The sequence below is a fragment of the Theobroma cacao genome, chromosome 1 (genome assembly GCF_053813885.1).
Source record: "Theobroma cacao isolate CCN51 chromosome 1, ASM5381388v1, whole genome shotgun sequence".
NCBI classification, from domain to species: Eukaryota; Viridiplantae; Streptophyta; class Magnoliopsida; order Malvales; family Malvaceae; genus Theobroma; species Theobroma cacao.
In genome coordinates this window covers 31,548,262-31,566,875 of record NC_142639.1, presented here as the reverse complement: position 1 = coordinate 31,566,875, position 18,614 = coordinate 31,548,262, and the positions used below count along the sequence as shown (strand labels likewise).

The window sequence follows — 18,614 nt, the reverse complement described above, 5'->3', positions numbered from 1 at the left end:
AAAATTCCACTAAATTATACACTTACATGGACTCTTTCACCCATTCATTCAAAAGAGGAACCCTTCTTTGTTCACTTTAGCATCTCTAGTAATGAAATCACTATCTCACGTCAATGAGCAGTTTGAATAAACTCTAATACCACTTGCAGCAAACTCACACCTCCAACTCAAAGAATATACACATTAAATAAATAAAGAATAAACCCTCTACTCATCTAATGAGATCTCTAACAATAGCACACTGCAGGATCATATGTGATTACAAGACCAGAACCAACGAATGCCAAAACAATTTAAAGGCAAGGATAGGAATTTGGGAACCGTTTAAGCTGGCAACATTTCAGACTGCCATGGAATTGAGGAAAACGCAAAATGCATAAATGCCACAGAAACGATGAATATGGTTTCTTTTAACAGGAGATACCTCCCAAGAATTATCTTCTTTAAGAAAATTACAAATGAGCTGAATATTTCTCACAATTATACATTCCTGAAATAAATCAAGCTTCCTTCCCCTTTATTATTCTTTACTAGTTTCTGCCATCGAAAACAAGCCCCTCCCTGCAAACCTATGACGCCACTAATTAGTCATCCCATACCACCAAAACAGTATCCGAAATTTATTAAATCTTGCTACTCAGAGACTCACATTCTTCATCTTGACAAAAAAGAAACCAGAATTATGCACTTACGGTCATTCTCGTCTTAAGGAAACGAAGGCATAACATACCAGCATAGGCTTTTCCAAATCAGTGGCATTTTCAGACAAACAAACACATCAGGGACTGAAAGATCAAAATAATATTAAGGCCAATATTCTGGATTAACTTTTTCGCTGACTGTAGACCCAAATTGTGGACCACCCTTACGATATTGGATAAGATACTCAACTGGGTATCCCTTCAACTTATGAGGCACAATACCCAAATCCGTAAAAGTTAAAGCTGCAAAACACACCACAAAATAGAAGGGGAAAATGAGAGATGGAATACATCTTGTAACAAGGAAACTTATCGGCAATGCCATTAAACATTAGAAAAAAGAATGATATATTCTAGCCTGAAAGTATTTCAACTGACCATTTTCTGAGACAATGGTATCAGTTGCAAATGCATGTATCTGATCCAGATTGAAGATGTCAGGATTTGGTAGTGGAAATGGCACTTTCTTGAGTAATACCTCTCTGGGCATTGCAATTGCCTGAAACCATCAAACAATGATTGAGCTCTTAAATTATAATTCAACAGCAAACGCTACAAATAAACAGAACTGTGATAATACAGTAACAACATGAATAAGCAAATTGCAGCACAATTTGCAATTGCACATAACAAAGTGTTAGTCATAACTAAGGCATGAGAACTACAACACATTCCCCTGAAATTTATAAGAAATTTGTTGCCAGCAAAACTATATGTTTATCATGCATATAGTCAATACTCATAAATTAGACAACAGAATAAAAGCTGCACTTGCTTGGAATAGCTAAGACATTGCTTCTGGCACTTAGCCTGAAGCAAATTCAACCTCCCTATCATCCAAATAGAAAGGTTGCATATTCACCTTTGCAACGGGTAAAGGTACTTTTACATAGCGGGGCCACTCACGGATCATGTCATGCATAAGCTCAGCCTGCATGGAATTTTAGGTTCCGTTATACCAACAAGCATTGCTGCAATAAATGAACAAGAGGAAAAATATTACCAGCTCATGCACAGTAAAGATCTCTGGCCCACCCAACTCATAAGCTTTTCCCATGCTGGTGCCATCATCTTTTAAGGCCGCAACAATTGCAGAAGCAACATCAACAACATATACAGGCTGGATTCTGTGAAGAAACTGGTGTTAGTAAAAGATGCACAAAGCTTTCAAAAAGAGCACCCCACGAATATTAATTAAAAATTTCAGCTTATTTCAAAATTACTTCGTAGATCCATCACCAATGAGTGGAAGAAAACTATATTTCTTTACAAACTGTGCCCATCGATTCATGATCCGATCCTCAGTACCAATCATTATAGCAGGTTTCATGACGGTAGCCTGTAGAAGGAATAGTATGCTCAAAAAGTTGATGTTGAAATCAGAGGGTAACATCTAAAATGAGGAAGCATAGGGCAGACCATCTTTTAATGAGCTAATCACACCTTTTCAACTTAGTTTAGCCTTTTCAGTATGCTCAGTTACCTTCCCTCAAGCTTATTCAGGAAAGAGAGGTGCTTGTGTATTTATTATGTACTTAGACTCTGCAAAATTTGGGTTCTTCTTATGATTGCACTACCTGTGTTATGTACCATTCTCATTATTTACTAGAGTTGACATCACATCTTCACACAAAGTCCAAAACTAAGTAGCCACAATGCAGAGTTCAGCAACTTTGATCCTTCTATTGCAGCTATAACTGCATCATGTTTTCAAGATCACTTTCTAGAGGAATTTTCTAAACAGCTATCAGCTAAGTGTCTGATAAAACTAAAATATTTCGAAGAAAAGAACATATCACAAATTTGGCATTAAGCATTAAGAGAGTGAAAATGACTATTAACTCAAAACAAATCTTATATCAAATTGCATGAACTTGAATTTACTTTGGTTTAGGATGATATCAGTTTACGAAATGAGCAAACATGTTGCAAGGCCTAGAGGGGAATAGAGATGATTGCAGACTAACATCAATGCATTCTTTAATTCTACCAGAAGAAGAAGGAATACATCAATGACTTCTCTTTATTCTTATAAGGAAAGATTACAAAAGGCAGAGGATTCAAGTTGTCAACTCCATCTTATTTTCTCACCTCTATTATTCATTGAAACACAACTTTGATCTCAAGTTCCCAAAGGTAGAAACAATAATATTACAAGTACAAAAGCAATATTGTCATTCAAATAAAGAGCATATATGAATGCACCTGCAAACAACCACAATCAAGCCCACAAAAGCTGCAAATAAGTATTTAGCACAACATGTTAAGTAGGAGCTCTGCAGCAGTAAATAAATCATGCATTGAAGCCAGTACAAGATGAAAGCAACAGAAACCATGGGCACATCAAAAGAGATTTAAATACTCCTACAGAACTGTGTCAATATATTATTGCTGTGTCCACCAAAAGCACGAGAACGTTTTTGGCTAAGATCCTAGGAATGGGTATCCTTCCTTATAAAGCTAAATAAAACAATCCATTTCTATCTCCTTCAAACCTAATTTTGTTTATATGTAACTGCACCCCAGATAAGAAAATAAACCAAAAAACAGAAAAATGTCCATTTGTGCTCAATGTAAAGTGTATACATTATTAGATAACACTATTTCACAATTATTACTTTACAGATTCACTCTGCTTATATTATAATAAATTAATACTATATCTAGCATTAGCATCTCAAGTTGTAGAAAACAAAGAGTAATTACTTCAGGAAGTTCTCTTAAAACAGCTTCCTCTGCAGCAGCCTTAGCTCTTAGAAATCTTGATGCAGATGATGGAGAGGACCCTAAGCAAGAAACTTGAATAAATCTCATGATACCACCATGTTCTCTGGCAATCTGGAAAAATCAAGAAAGAAAAACTGACACATGAACCACTAAAAACTCCAGAAAATTCAGCTTAGTTAAATGTCGAAAATGGTTGATAGCAGAAGATGATATGATAAGCAAACCACACACTGGTTCATACAATGAAAACTCAATAAAGATGTATCACAGATAATTTGGTCATAAATATCAGCTTGAATGACAGAAAAGAAAATGAAGTCAATCAACTTGCTATTTGTACTCGAACCCATCTAAAGATGAAGTAAATGATAGAGCCTCAAATAGAGTACATAGCTCAATTATCCTTCAAGGGAAGGAGAGATTGTACATAATACATTTTCTTCTACTTCAAAGTCCCCCTACCCCCCACCCCCTTCTCCAACATAGGACTGAATATAACATTTAGCCCATACACAAGAATTTGTCCAAAATCATGCTAATACCCATTATCAGGAGATTAAGGTGCCAATATCAATGTGAATGAAAGTTCCGACATACCACTGCCAGTTGTTCTGCCATGAAATGGTTCACTTCCTCAAAGCTATAGTTTCTTGTCTCATATTCTCTTCCTGCCAATATAAGCAATACTTTATCAAATGAATCCAAGATTTAAATAACTCTCATAGGTAAAATCAAAAGTGAAGCCTAGTATACCAATAAGATTGATAACAACATTAGCCTTTGCCATCACAGCCTTAATCGAATTTTCATCCCTTGGATCATATTTCATTGGCACTATCTGAGTACGAGAAATATGAAATTAAAACCATAACCCAAATACTAGAATATGAATTTCAATAAAAAGCAATATCATGAGGTATGCTACCTGTCCCAAATCTCCCATCAACTTGAGATGACGAGGGTTATCCTCAGAGCCCCGGAAAGGAACTAACACCTGAGATCCCATTTTAGCTAAAAATAAGAGGAAAACATTAGCAAGTATACACCTTTCAATTAAACCCTCGGTGGATTTTTAGAAAAAAAAAACAAGAAAAACAAAAGCTCTTAGTCATGCACATTTTAAGGCAAAACATGAAACATTTGAGAACAAAAAGAAGCATAACATCAGCATAATGCAAAATAATAACTAAAACAAAACAATTTGAATTACCAAGCTGTTGCACAACATAACGACCAAAGAATCCAGTAGCTCCAAATACAGTAGCTATAATTCCACTGCAAGAAAGAGAAGGCAAAATTTTATTCGTAATTTATAAGCCGAATAATATTACCAATATTTTTCAAAAAAAAAAAACCACATTTGGTATATTTATCGCAATAAAACAGAAAATTTCAGCTAAAAAGCAAGAATTCCAAGAAATTACCTAACGGAGGACCGGCCACCGGTGCCCTTGCGAACAAGGTGACCCAAGCCCTTGTGGGCGGCCAGCGTAGATCCGTAGCGCGGATGATCACATCCATAATCTGAAAAGATTGATAAGAAAATGCTTCAAATTTTGATAAGAACCATGAATTTGAGTGGCAAATGCGAAACACCAATGTAATAGCAGAAGAAAAGATTAATTGAGAAAGCACAAAGTGGGAATGGAAAGTTACAGTGATGGAAGAGAGGGTAAATACACTCGATAGAATAGATTGAAGGTGTTGGCCTCAGAGATTGCTGCCCTAACCGTCTCGTAATCGCCTGCATCTTTTCTCAGCTTAGCTTCTCCGAGAGAGAGAGAAGGGAAGTGGTTTTGTTGGAGTGCAAGTATGGAGGCTTGGGAGATTAGGATCTTGGGTCTTCTAATATTATGTCAGATTTGGGCTTGGGTTCATTGTTTTTATCCCACTGGATCATGCTGGGCCATGGAAATGTTTGTGAACCTTTGATCACTATTAGCTTGTTAAGTTTGGTGAATGAGTTTCAACAAAGCGACCAAAGTCTCAAGCAGAAAATCAACTGGAACCGCCACAATCCAGCCAAAGAAGACTCGCTTTCCATGGTTGCAAACCAGATGTAAAAACAGAAACCCGTGTAGCTTTGTTAACCTTATCACACAACATAACAACTGACAAAACAATTGTTCAAAGAAAATTTTATTCGGCTGCGGAGTAGTTTTCCTGCTTGCACTTTCTTGGCTAGGGTGTTCATGAAATAACAAGATTGAGATGTGAGGGAAGAAAGAGTGAACTTGGAATGTGGGAATACCACGGTCCTTGAACGTATAATGTATGTATTATCATCAGGTCAAATTAAATGTTATGGAATCTCCCAATTGCTGGCATCAAGGAGTCTGCATTATCAAGATCGTAGCAAGAACATTTTTAACAGCATATTCTGTAAAAACCGCTTAGTAAATTGGATGTAGAAATTTTGTGCTACAGCAGTACAGTGATATATTCGATATTGCTGAAAGAGTGGGGGAGAAAAAGCAGGAAAGATACAAGTTTGAAGCAAAATTCATGGCATCACAGCCTATATCTGAAGTTGCCACTACAGAGAGATGAAACAAAATTTATGTTCTTCAGTCTACAACTAAAATTTGTGCCAGTAGTAACAGCGGATCTGACTAGTTCTGCAACTCTAAAATTTGCCCTAACTAACATTCTCACATTTTCTAAGCACTAGTTTATTGCACATCATCAAACAAATATGAGCCACCCATTTTTTTCTTCCGTGTAATTATTACCAAACTCTACCCATCTGACTTATTTTCCGTTACAAGGTATGCCGGGTTGCTAACCGTGCATGAATTCCCCATATCCACTTAAGGGGATGAATTAACTCGAAATTACCTTGAAGTAGAAACTACTTTCCTCTACTTGAGGTTTTGGTTTAATGGCATGATGTTCACATCTGTCCTTGCCATTTGTCATTGAGTTTGCCAAGCCAAGTTCTGCGAAAAGAAGCAGCAGCAGCTGGTTCAATCTTGGCAGCTTGCGGTGCCTTGTAATTGGAAGAATTTTGGGCACGCAATCTGTTTCAAAAATCTGGAATCCCACTTGATCTTGAAGAATACTCAGTTACCAACTTTAGAAACATGGATGATTTATCCTCAAGGAGATGTGCTGGAGTATCAAACTCTGCAACTCGACCTACAAATTGATAGCCAAGTCATTGGAAAAAGGTCAAGACTTTCAATACTTGACACCAATAATAATACTGAAACATCTCAAACTTAAGATGAAATATTAAAGATAATTGTTTTACGTACCATCACTTAGTACCAAAACAAGATCACTGTCAATTACAGTTGGAATACGATGTGCAATTGTGCAAACTGTGCAGTTTTTGAACTCTGTTCGGATGATCTTCTGTATGAGATTGTCCGTGGCAGTATCAACTGACGCTGTTGCTTCATCTAGCACAAGTATTCTTGCCTGTTTAAGTAAAGCCCGGCCCAGGGAAACAAGTTGCCGCTGCCCCACACTCCAGTTATCTCCATTTTCTAAAACTGCACAGTTTACATAAAGAAAAAGGATCTATCAATCACATGCAACTTTAGGGGCTTTTGCCTCTTCTTTCTCTCTGCATTTTTACTTTTCTTGTTTCAGTTCAGATGATACAGTAATGATGTCCAAGAGAAAAAGCACAAACCTGGTGTACCAAGCTTTTGGTCTTTCTCACGAACAATATCTCCAAGCTGAGACTTATCAAGTGCCTGTAACAAATTAAAATTCAGTACTTAATTGGGTGCACATCATTCAACATGATCATATTTCAAGATTCAAGCATCATTTTGTCATGGTAGTTTTGTTTACTTGGAAGAAAATGATACCAAAAGATTGAAAAAGAATGTAAATCAAGTAACTAAGTGGCAGTTGTTTAGTATGGACCATAAAAATTTTTGGAAGGTGTTAGGAAATGAATGTGAGCAAATGAGAACAGATACATTAGTATGATTTATTTGTAACAACGTACCCTACAAACTAATAATCTCATCGAAAAAAACTTCAGAATCTTCAATAAAAACTAGAAACTTGGTAGTTATTCAAAATTTCTAGAATTTTTAATTACTTTGGAGACAAGGAACATCATGAATGTGTTATAACAAGGGATTCATGCCCATAATTAAATACCAGGTTTTTTGTCAAATTCATAAACTAAATATAACTCTCTGCTAAGTATACTTGTAAAGTGAGGGCAAGAGAGAGAGCTCGTATGCAAGTGAAATTTATACCTCCCAAATTTCATGATCTGAATGTTCTTCAAGAGGATCAAGATTGCCTCTAATAGTTCCTTCAAATAATGTAGGATCCTGGGGTATGATACTAAGACGGCTACGAAGGTCATGGAGGCCAATTGTTGAAATGTCAATGTTGTCTATAATGATTCTCCCACCAGCCGGCTCAATCAATCGGAATAATGCTTGGATCAAAGTAGATTTACCGCTTCCAGTGCGCCCAACAATTCCAATCTTCTTGCCACCAGGAAATGCACAGGTTACCCCATGAAGCACCACAGGAAGATTTTCCCCATAACGAACCTTCAAAAGAGGGAATAGAAAAAGGAAAGTAAAAGTCAGCATGCGGTGCTTGTAATATTCTAACAAAGAATACTTTATCTATTTTCTCCAACATCATTGAAAAATAAAACTATGAATTATCTATTAATTACAAACAGCCTTCTACGATATCTTTCTTTCATCCTTCTTTTTGTGGCATGAGGAAAATAAAAAAAAATCAGAAAACACAATCCAAATTTCCCAATTCAGTCAACTATGTCAAGCAAGGAGAGAAAAAGATATTAAGTTTTTAGCCAGAGGAATTATTAAAAATGCCACTAGATTCTCCCTTCTTATACCATAAAGCATTCATATCCTGCACACCTTCCTCATAAAGTTGCTACTACTGGGTGGTGTTTGGTATGGGTTGATCACCCCAAAAACCATGATCATCTGCACTCAGTAATTAGATCACTGTGTTTTGTAGGAACTTGGTTATCTTGCATGGCAGTGATCTTAGACCAACGAGAGTGATTAAATCACTACTAATTCTTATACAAAAAGGTGGAAAACTTTTTTCACCAAGATGGAGTGATCTGTAAAAATAATGTTGGACAATTTTACCCTTTACAATGTGCAAAAAAGACTTGCTTCCTCCCAAAATAAAAATAAATTTTTACATAGTAAGGCTTTACTCTTGCAAATATTCTTTGTAGCCAACTAAAGGGATTTTACATATTTCTCCCCACTTTTTTCCTTTGGTTATATATGTAACCTTTGTTTTGCTAGCAAATTCACTATTATTTTGATAAATTAAGTTTGTTTTTCCATTCAAAGGTTTCATCTAAATTAAAAGGTTAACAGTTAGTTTATCAAAGATAAATATTTTATATATTTGTTTATTGATTTGATAAATCACTAAAGAAATAAAATAATAATATTACACCAAATTCTTATGTTAATAGAATATTACAATTATTAATATATTAACTTTTAAAACATGATTATTTTGGTAATATATACAAAACAATGTTTGATTTTTATGGGATACCCAACATAGCAATCTCTAATCCCCAGTGATTAATGATTACTGAGTAAAATCATACCAAACATGGTGATCAAGTAATTAGATCAGTATAGGGGTCTTGAAAAGGATACCAAAGGCTACCTAAAAGACCTAATTTATAAAAAGAATGGCATATGAGTCTTCTATATTGCCAGGAAAAGAAGTTACTGCATGATGCGGTGAAAAACAGCTGGATACCTTTAAATCGACCAATTCAATTGTTCCATTTTCGGGCCATGAGGATGGAGGGCGGGAGTTCTCAATAACAGCAGGAGCTTCACTTGGAATTTGGCTGTACTGATATATCCTCTCTATGGAAATAATTTTATTCTCGAGCTTGCAAAAGCTAAGTATCCACCGCGATAGCCGTGCGTTTAAGTTAAGGCCATATGTCACAGCAAGGCCTGCCATACCTGTTTAGAAGAAGCAATGATGCTTAGCATCAGCATATTATCACGATTAACAGCTCCAATTTTTCATTTCTATCTTATACCTAACATAGTCTTAATAATAATGGAACTGTGTTGTCCTCCTTTGACTAAAAAAAAGAACTGTGTCCAAACTTGGCAGCACCGGTGTAGCTCTCCGCCTCATGGAGGATCACAGCTCAGTTCAATAAAACCTTAATCCTTACCAACCAAGATCAACCACAACAACACAATAGACACCATTTAAAGGAAAAAGAAAAAGTAATGAGTGATAATGTAACTAAAGTACCCAAGAATTCTAAGGGTTCTTAGTCTAGTCAAACAACACGGTGCAATGTATACTAAAGGATCATTTCTCAGTACCACTACCCCTCACTCCTGATCACTCAAAATTTCTTACAAAAACAAGCAGATTAAATAGTAATGAAAAAGATTACTTACTTGGATCAATACTTCCATGTGGAAAACTCACAAGCAAAATCATGCAAAAAGCAAATACAAAGGTTGAAAGTAATTCCATGCGCAGGCAGAGCCATTCAATGGCTGCAAGACTGCAAAAGAATGGGCGAGCAAAACAATCAAGAAGATAAATGTTTCTCTTCATGAACCTTTTCTCTTGCCCAAAACCTCTTATCGTGGCTGCTCCAGCAATGGACTCACCAAAAAGATGAATAATTGGAGATTTCTGAATGCTAACTATGCGAACCAGTTCCCTCGATGAAGCCATGTAGTATTTCTGCAACCAGCAAAAGTGAGCAATGCATCAGAAGAAACGCATTTCCCAAGAAACTACATTACAGTAACTCTGAAATGATAAAGTGCATACTAAGTTCGCCAACAACAGTTAAAATGGTTAAGGGTAGATGAATGAAAAAAAAAATGTGAATTTAGAGACTGGCAACTTCAACTCCAAATACAAGAATCTAAAAATAAATAAACAAATCTTGTCAAACAATGTGAAAGTTGCAAGGAAAATCCAAGAAGATAGGAAAATTAAAATCTTAAAAAGGTTGAAAGATAAGCTCATATCCTTTTAACCTTACCATCAAGGTTTTTAGACTGTCAACAGACATTAAAGTAATCCAATAAAGAGTAGTATGAGGCAAACTTTGGGGCAAAATTTACCATGATGTAAATACTACTTTCTCATTGTTGCATTCACCAGAATCTAGTGGAAGTGCTCTATGACCACATTATCTACAAGTTAAGAACCAATGGTAACTCTAAGACCAGAATTTAAAGCAATTTTAAATAATCAATCACCCATAGATCTTTAACAATGGAACTGATGAAATAATGGAATTGGTCCATACTTCTTAGAAATGTGTGTTTAGAAATAGAAGCAGATGTTTAATATGTCGTTCCTCTCTAATCACAATTTAAACAGATACCAAATGAATAGTAAAAGAAGAAAAGCGCACAATTCACTGCTGAGAGGAAAAGAGCAGATATAAATAATAGCTAATAGCTAGTGATTGAAGCAACCTCACCACAAAAATAATAAAGGCCGCACCCTCACACATCAAGTAATCATAGTCTAATTTTTTTTTAACATTTATATAAGCCATTCTAATACTACAAAATCATATCATTTATCACATGCTGTCCATGTTGTTCACCTGGATGCAGACTATGTTTCAATAAGCAATGCAATTTTTAATCCTAAAAGAAGGTGATGAGCCTCCTGGTTTGTTCCCAGCTAAATCAGAAAACAGAATAAACTTAAAGAAGTAAGCTATTACTAATGTGCTTCCATTTCCCTCAGTCTATGAGAGTCAATGGAACCCAACAACAGATACTTGAGGCAAAATAGAAGTACCTACCTGCATCCACAGGCAAGCAACAGCCATTGGGACAACAAGAAGCAGTACTTGCCAAGTAACTTTTGTCATTACACCAACAATCCCAAGAAGCTGTATTGTTGTTGAAGCAAACCCACCAAGTCTAAAAGGAATATCAAGATCCACAACACTTTGATCAATAGACACCTGTGAGTTTACAAATGACCATCATCATATAATCCGAATTAAGGAAAATGGAGTTCAAACAAAGATGGAAAAGATCTAGCAACTTTAAATATAAGCTATCACATGAAAATATATATTAAAAAAAAACTTACACGATTCAAGATCCGCCCAGCTGGAGTTGAATCAAAAAATGACATTGGGGCTCGAAACACACTTCTAAGCATCTTGAGAAACAATTTTTGTGCAGCTGCCAGACCGAATGTGGCTACCAGAACAGCTCTGACAAATATAAACCAAGAGCTCCCAAAAGCAAGGGCCATATAAACAACAAGGAGGACCATAGGACTGACTTTAGCTTGGTCTCCTTCAGTCTGGGGGTTCGCCCATGCCATCCACCAATTACTAGCTATTTGAAGGAACTGAAATAATGTTTGTGCAAGAACAATAAGCGGTATCAAAATGCCTTTATATGCTGCCACCATATATGACAAATACACCTTCATGCTGACTCTTCCTTTTACCCTTTCCTCTTCTTGAACAAGCTGCTTTTTCCTACGCTTTGCTTTCTTTTTCTCTTTAATTGCTTTCTGTTCTGAAGCTGATGCACCATCTTGCACTTCCTTTGCTAAACTGTCAATATTATTTCCAGCCGAATCACATTTTTTATTTAATATGGTTGGCCCATCAAGAAGCAAATTTTCATCGGAGTCTTCTGATGAGTGACTTGGAATATCCATTGCTTCAATTGCTTCATGGTGAGCTGACACCAGAGTATTGAAATCAGTGCCTGCTTGTAAAAGTTCATCATATTTTCCAGCCTGTATGATGCGGCCATCCCGTAGAACCTGCAGACATGATTAATGACATTTGATAACAAAACATACAGAACACTCTATTCAAAATCACTCTCATCATATCACCACCTTTGGCCAAAAGGAAAAAAGAGAGGAGGAAGATAGATATACTAGAACTCTTATATTGAATCCCAGAAAATGATGACACCAGGTTACTTATATTGCATAATTACTCCAAAAAAAAATTATTATTATATGAACAACAGCTGAGTTAAAAACAACAGCTTTCTGTCCAAACAACACTTCATAATAATCTAATTCATTACTTACATCATTTTCAACCTTCCAATACTGGACATAAAATCTAATTCATTACTTACATCATTTTCAACCTTCCAATACTGGACATAAAATCAGATAAAGAGAGGGGCATTACATAGGAAGGGGAAGGGGAGCACATGGCCTTGAACAAGGATTCATCCAGAAAATTTATTGATCTTTTCTTAATGAAAAGGAAAAACAATGTATGTGCAAATCCATGAATTCAACCAATACAGATGCCCTTCTGGTCAGAAAAGAACCAATACATATGCTACTAATGTTTAGCTTTAACTCAAAGAAAACCCTCAAGAGATAAATTACACAAAATGCCATAAGGAAACTAAATATATATATAACAAAACAAGTGTATGCTGTCCACTTTCTCAATTACTTGGTTTTATGAATATAAAGTTTTATCATTTAAGATAAGGGGCATAACAGTCACTGAAATATCCAATTTGAATTTTGTCGTTCAAGATATTTTAGGCATAAAAACAAGTTCCTAACAATAAAAATTAACACCTCACCAAAAACACTATCTAAAATGTTCTGCTAAAAAATTTGTCTTCAGATCATAGTAGAAGCTAAAGCATATGATGTGGTAGGGCATGAACTTTAGTATGTGCCATGCATGTATCCCATGAGAAAGAGTGAACTTCAGCATGCATAATGGCATGCTGGAGTCCTAGCAGAAATAAATTTGAAAATATTCCATACCAGTATCAAATCAGCAGTAGGTAGAAATTCAACTTGATGGGTCACAAAAATAACAGTCTTATAAGCCAGTGCTGTCATTATGTATTCCTGCAGTTCCAAATAAATTGTTCAGCCAAATTCTATTGATATGAACAGAAATGTGTGCAGTACATTGACCAAGTCAAACCTTGAACAGTTCTGAGCTAGTGTGTGCATCAACAGCACTGAAGGGGTCATCAAGCAAATATATGTCGGCATCTTGATAAAGTGCCCTTGCAAGCTGCACACGTTGTTTCTGACCACCACTCAGATTTATACCCCTATCTCCAATTATGGTTTGATCTCCATGTGAAAAGAGTTCAAAATCCTTCTTCAGGGAACAAGCATGGATGACATTCTTGTATTTTGCTTTATCCATTGGACTGCCAAAAAGAATGTTCTCTTCAATATTTCCAGACTGAATCCAAGCCGACTGAGAAACATAGGCAGCAGTTCCACACACTCGAACCTGTTCAAACATCAGAGTAAAAGAACACTTCTAAAACCTTTTCCATTAATGGGGGAAAAGTCGTAAAATTAAGAATATAATTGGAGGTCGAAATTAGGATAAAAGTTCTATGAACCGGACTTACTTCACCAGAGATTTTAGGAATCTCCCCAAGGATGCAAGAGAGCAAGCTTGATTTCCCAGAGCCAACCATGCCACAAACTGCAACACGCATCCCCCTTTCTACTTTCATTTGTATTCCAGATAAGGTGGGCCTTGAAGAAGAGGGGTCCCAGCCAAACTCACCATCCTTAATCTCTATGGCCACCTTTGACATGCCTCGGGGCAGAACAATGGTGGCATCTTCCTGCAGCTCTTCCTCTTGCAGAAATCCAGAAATTCGATCAAGAGAAACCTTTGTCTGCGCCATCATAGACACCAGATCAGGAAAATTCCTGAGTGGTTCTTGGAGGATTCTGAAAGTGGCCAGTGCAGAAAGAACACCACCTGCTGTGAGCTGACCTCCCAACAATATAGATGTTGCAAATGTAACAGCGGCAACAAATATGGGGGAGCTCCAGAAAATGAATGTAATAAAGGCCTGCGAATAGAGGGCTTTACGGAGCCACTTGAATTCTACACCCCGCATCTCCTCCAGTTTCACTTGGTACCTATCCTCCCAAGCTTGTAACTTTAGAATCCTCATGTTCCTTAGACACTCAGAAGTCTTCCTCATTCTATCATCCTTGGCAGCCATTAACTTGTCTTGATAATCTTCTTGGACCTTTGCCAAAGGAACAGTAATAACTATGGATATAATGGTTGAAACCAATGTGGCAACGGAAGCAATTCCAACATTTTTATATAATATTGCAAGAGCAAGAATTATTTGCAAAGGAAGCATCCAAATGTCATGGAGATACCAAGAATAGTCTCCCACCCTTTGAACATCAACAGCCATGTAATTAACAATTTCTCCACTGGTGTGACTTTGTTTAGCCAAGCTCGAGAGCTTCAGCCCCTTTTGATACACCATTGCTGTTAGAGCTGATCTCACATGCATACCCAAAATGTCAACCCCGAGATACCACTGCCGGGTTGTCAATGTCTCTACAAGCTTGGATGCAAAAAAAATTCCAGCAAGAACATAACCCTCATGAGGGAAAGTCTCCTTCCCTCCCAAATAATCAACAAAGTAACTAATCATGTATGGGCCCACATAGGAAACAAGAGTGTTCAACAAGGCAAATAGAGCATTGCAAGCTGCTTCCTTCCAGAATGACTTCAAAATTGCCCAAGCCAAAGAAGGCTGCTTCGATAGGTTTTCAGCTTTCAATTTTTCCCAATTTGAATTCAAAACCTTATAATTGGTCTTGGCTCGATCTTTTGGCGCAAGAAGGGGAATGTCCTTAAGCTCAAGGGGTCTCTTCGCACCAACTGAAAGAAGTGGATTTAGCCAAGAGAGTGTGGCCAAGCTAAAGAGCCCAGCATCACTATAAGGAGTAACCTTAAGACACCCTGCCTCTTCTTCAAGAAGCAATGGTTCCTGAAGGTCAGAGTTTCTACAAACTTCTATACCAGTCACACCTCTAATTGCAACAAAGCAAAGAAATGCAAGGGCCGGGGTTACAGCAAAATTGGCCACAACATGAGAAGACAAGTGGTTTGATCCATCTACTAAGAATGATTTCCCATCAACATACAAGCTACACAAGCAAATCACAAAAGAAACAAACCACCATACCCTCAACAACAATGGGAATTTCTCAGATACCTTAAATTTACAATGGAGAGCTGAAAAGCTCAATACAAACCAAGCTAAACCTTGAGCAGCAGGCAAGGCAAGAACAGACCAATCCACAACCTTCCTATCAACAGCCTCTCTTATCAAACCAAACCCATCAAATCCTAGCACCACAACTTGCACAAACAGCACATAGAAGCAACAAATTACAGACAATTTAAACCCAGTACCGACTATAAGATGCTGAACTTCTCCATCAACACTAACACTTCTCCTAATTGGGCTTGAATTCGTAACAGAATCGTCCTTAAGAAATCGAATTCGACCAAGACAGACAAATATTTGCCTTGCAGATACTATGAAAATAAACACCAGGAAAAGTGTCAAATTGATGCAGATTGAGGATAATTCCAAAATGGGCAAACCTTGAATTGCTCTCAGAAGGGAGAAATGCGGTGGTTGTCCAGCAGACGACGATGAAAAAGAAGCTGTTATGCTATTGAGCAAAAGAATGAAGCCCATTATTGAAATATGTGAGTTTTTTTGTGAAGGAGAGACCTTAGAAAAAAGTTGAGTCGGTGGCTTTGTTGATGTTGTTCATGAATTAAGTGAGAAGAGAGATCAAATCGTGTCAAGAAGGGCATCTCACCATCTGAAGCAATGAAAGAGGCAAACAACAACAACAACAAAAAAGGGTTATTTGGAGATAGAATCTGCAGACACATTGCACATGAAAACAAATAGATTTTTCTCAACACGGGAAACGAAGACAGAAAGCAGAAAAAAGACGATTCTTTTTATTTATATCCACTCTCTCTCTTTCTTATCTCTCTACATATCATCGTGAGAGAACAGAAGGAGACAAATGGAGGACACTAAGAATCAAAAGAAATAACCCATATCAGAAACAAAAATACAAAAACAGAAAATTTAATAAAACCGACCTGGGTTTTTGTCCTGTGATCAACCAGATGATGGTGGCTGGCTCTCTTCAAAGCTCTCCTCTTTCCCACAACAAAGCTCCAAACCCTTTTCTGATATATATATAGAGAGAGAGAGAGAGAGCGAGAGAGACAGAGAGCACCACTCGTACACTAGCATTCCCAATCCCAAATGAATGATCTGTTGATTTAGATGCTGAGTAGGATACAGCCTATAAGCCTAATAACATGTAGAATCTTGAGAAAGAAAAGAAGAAGAAAATAAAAAAGCAATCTAATTTGTATATATATGAAGAGAAAGAGAGAGAAACGGAAGAAAAAATTACTGTAGTCGTCTCTCTGTTTCTCTTTGCACTTTCGGTCTCTCTCTGTTTGGCGCACAGAAAGGTTAAATGGAAAAGTTTTTGTTTTATCCTTTGCAAAGTTTAGACCGTCCGTTGTACCTGTGCTTGTAGCACTTGCCGTATGGGAGTCTGGGTCTTTCTTCAGGACGAGGGATATATATATGTGAGAAAAGAATATTACATAGTAAGTATTATTTACATGCTGGAAAGGAGGAGTGTAAACTTTTTATATGTAGATGAGATGTTGATAGGGGTCCCCCTAGAATGTTTTTATAAAGAAACATTAGATTATGCTTTTTGAGTTGAGTGTGGCACTGTTTTAATGCATTGAGAAAGAAAAAGAAAGGGGGCTCTGTTTGTTTTCACTTTACAGTGTGTCGAGGTGGTATTGTGATGGTGTTGGAGGTGGAGGTGGATTTCATATTGTCTGAGACAATGAGAATGAGATTATGAGTGTGATGCCACGCTTGGGACTCATTAGTCTATTTCTTGGGGGCGGATGGATTGATTGATTCATGAGCTATGATTCAATGGCCTTTTGGGTTCGGCTCTTCTATGTTTAGTAACAAAAATATGTACATTCATGAAATTTAAAGCAAAATGGAAAAAAGGTGATTACCCTCTTGATTTTCATGGATGAAAACTCAGCAAGTCATGTCAGTAATGGGACCAAACTCTAAAGTTATGGGCGGCCCCCTTGAGTTATTTTTTTGGGCGTTTGTTGTTTTGTTTTTGTGTTGAATTTTATCTGCCACAGCCACTTATCATCTCTTGTTGTGAGAGAGAGAGAGAGAGATAAATCGATGATGACCCAAAAAAACCTCTTGTTTGTTTCTAGGGAAAAGAGGTACATGGATGGAGGAGGATCGAAATTCTCCCCCCTTGCAGCATGTCCATGTGGGATGGCCAGTTTACACCTACTCCTGAATGTGGAACCATGGAAGGGAAAGGCTGCTTGGTTTTGCCCCCCTCCTTTTGCTAAACACATGAGTGGCATTGATTCCTAAGATGATGCTACGATTGAATCATTTTTTGACATAAATGGGTCCTATTTTGTCTATCATTTGTTAATTATAGTAACAGTTAAAACAAGAAATTGAAGTAGTGAAGATATGGTTTGTATGGAAAATTTCTTGGGCGTGATCTTTCAGTTAAAGCAGATTGTTGAGCTCAAATATTTTCTCCAACTTGATCCTTAACCGTCGACATGCTCTCTAACTCTAATCCTTGCCAAAAACACACACTTGGTCTAATTTTAGAGAAAACTCTAACAGTTTTAACACTTCATTAAGCTACCAACATTGCTTGCAATTTCACAAGGCTAAAAAGATGTCTTGTTTCTTTGCTTAATTAAGGAGATTGGCTTCTTCTAATTCATCCTTGAAAGCTCATAATTTGCAATCCTACATAAGTAACTCTTGGTTGCAGAAAAAGGGTTTTGAAGGTGAAGCTTGTATACCTGCAAGTCAAACAAAATCTGCCCTCACGTTAGACGAGTTAGGTTTAACAATATTAAACGCCTAACAATCTTTTCTAGGACTAAGATTTGGGAATTTTTGATTTGACCATGACTCTTGCCCAGCCCCTTTGCGTTATTCAGCTCCCACTACCATATCAATCACAATCAGCCTAATCAGACCGGGCCAAGCTGCTGTAAAATACATATTTGCATGCGTGTGTATACGTGTGGCTATTAAATAAGATGTGAATGGCCTAAAATACTTCTTCAATACTTTTATATAAAAATAATAATTAAATTCAACTCTTTAAACAAAAATGGGATATAATCAAAGCTTAAATAAGCCGTCATATATATAATATGAATAAGTTAATGTTGAATTTCCATTTTGATTTTAAATAATGTTGAATATCAATTGCCCACATTAAGTAGGTTTGACTGGTGGTAATTTA

General features: G+C 36.8%; 2 protein-coding genes across 5 annotated transcripts; both read right to left on the bottom strand.

Moving 5' to 3' along the window:
• Nucleotides 1-390: 390 nt before the first annotated feature.
• Nucleotides 391-5,259, bottom strand: LOC18613053 (NAD(P)-binding Rossmann-fold superfamily protein). 3 transcript variants are annotated; one of them, XR_001926235.2, is made up of 13 exons: nucleotides 5,085-5,259; nucleotides 4,853-4,952; nucleotides 4,639-4,703; nucleotides 4,354-4,439; nucleotides 4,182-4,266; nucleotides 4,026-4,096; nucleotides 3,408-3,539; nucleotides 1,925-2,040; nucleotides 1,705-1,828; nucleotides 1,564-1,632; nucleotides 1,080-1,200; nucleotides 731-944; nucleotides 391-561 (listed from the first exon to the last, which is right to left on the bottom strand). XR_001926235.2 is itself a non-coding variant. In XM_007050083.3 (12 exons), exons 1-12 carry the CDS (start codon nucleotides 5,176-5,178, stop codon nucleotides 805-807), a joined length of 1,203 nt encoding a protein of 400 aa, XP_007050145.3. In that variant the 5' UTR covers nucleotides 5,179-5,259; the 3' UTR covers nucleotides 391-804. The 3 variants fall into 3 exon arrangements, 2 of the variants coding, with proteins under 2 accessions (XP_007050145.3, XP_007050147.3); XM_007050083.3 differs by having other exon boundaries at nucleotides 391-944; XM_007050085.3 differs by having other exon boundaries at nucleotides 391-944; nucleotides 5,109-5,259.
• Nucleotides 5,260-5,842: 583 nt separating this feature from the next.
• ABCC5 (multidrug resistance-associated protein 5) lies at nucleotides 5,843-16,825 on the bottom strand. 2 transcript variants are annotated; one of them, XM_088805608.1, is made up of 13 exons: nucleotides 16,686-16,825; nucleotides 16,363-16,596; nucleotides 13,820-16,070; nucleotides 13,375-13,695; nucleotides 13,209-13,295; nucleotides 11,529-12,221; nucleotides 11,233-11,397; nucleotides 9,851-10,145; nucleotides 9,180-9,394; nucleotides 7,652-7,957; nucleotides 7,069-7,132; nucleotides 6,686-6,925; nucleotides 5,843-6,566 (listed from the first exon to the last, which is right to left on the bottom strand). In XM_088805608.1, exons 3-13 carry the CDS (start codon nucleotides 15,938-15,940, stop codon nucleotides 6,454-6,456), a joined length of 4,620 nt encoding a protein of 1,539 aa, XP_088661734.1. In that variant the 5' UTR covers nucleotides 15,941-16,070; nucleotides 16,363-16,596; nucleotides 16,686-16,825; the 3' UTR covers nucleotides 5,843-6,453. The 2 variants fall into 2 exon arrangements, with proteins under 2 accessions (XP_088661734.1, XP_088661736.1); XM_088805610.1 differs by having other exon boundaries at nucleotides 16,363-16,579.
• Between the last annotated feature and the right edge of the window lie 1,789 nt (nucleotides 16,826-18,614).

Excerpts from the sequence above, each read along its gene's own strand:
- LOC18613053 (XM_007050083.3), bottom strand. The coding sequence starts at position 5,178 with ATGCAGGCGATTACGAGACGGTTAGGGCAGCAATCTCTGAGGCCAACA. Across the intron at positions 4,440-4,638 it reads TTATGTTGTGCAACAGCTTG|CTAAAATGGGATCTCAGGTG; the intron begins GTAATTCAAATT and ends TCTTATTTTTAG. Across the intron at positions 3,540-4,025 it reads TGGCAGAACAACTGGCAGTG|ATTGCCAGAGAACATGGTGG; the intron begins GTATGTCGGAAC and ends TGATTTTTCCAG.
- ABCC5 (XM_088805608.1), bottom strand. The coding sequence starts at position 15,940 with ATGGGCTTCATTCTTTTGCTCAATAGCATAACAGCTTCTTTTTCATCG. Across the intron at positions 7,133-7,651 it reads CAGATCATGAAATTTGGGAG|GCACTTGATAAGTCTCAGCT; the intron begins GTATAAATTTCA and ends AATTTGTTACAG. Across the intron at positions 6,567-6,685 it reads TGTTTTGGTACTAAGTGATG|GTCGAGTTGCAGAGTTTGAT; the intron begins GTACGTAAAACA and ends ATCAATTTGTAG.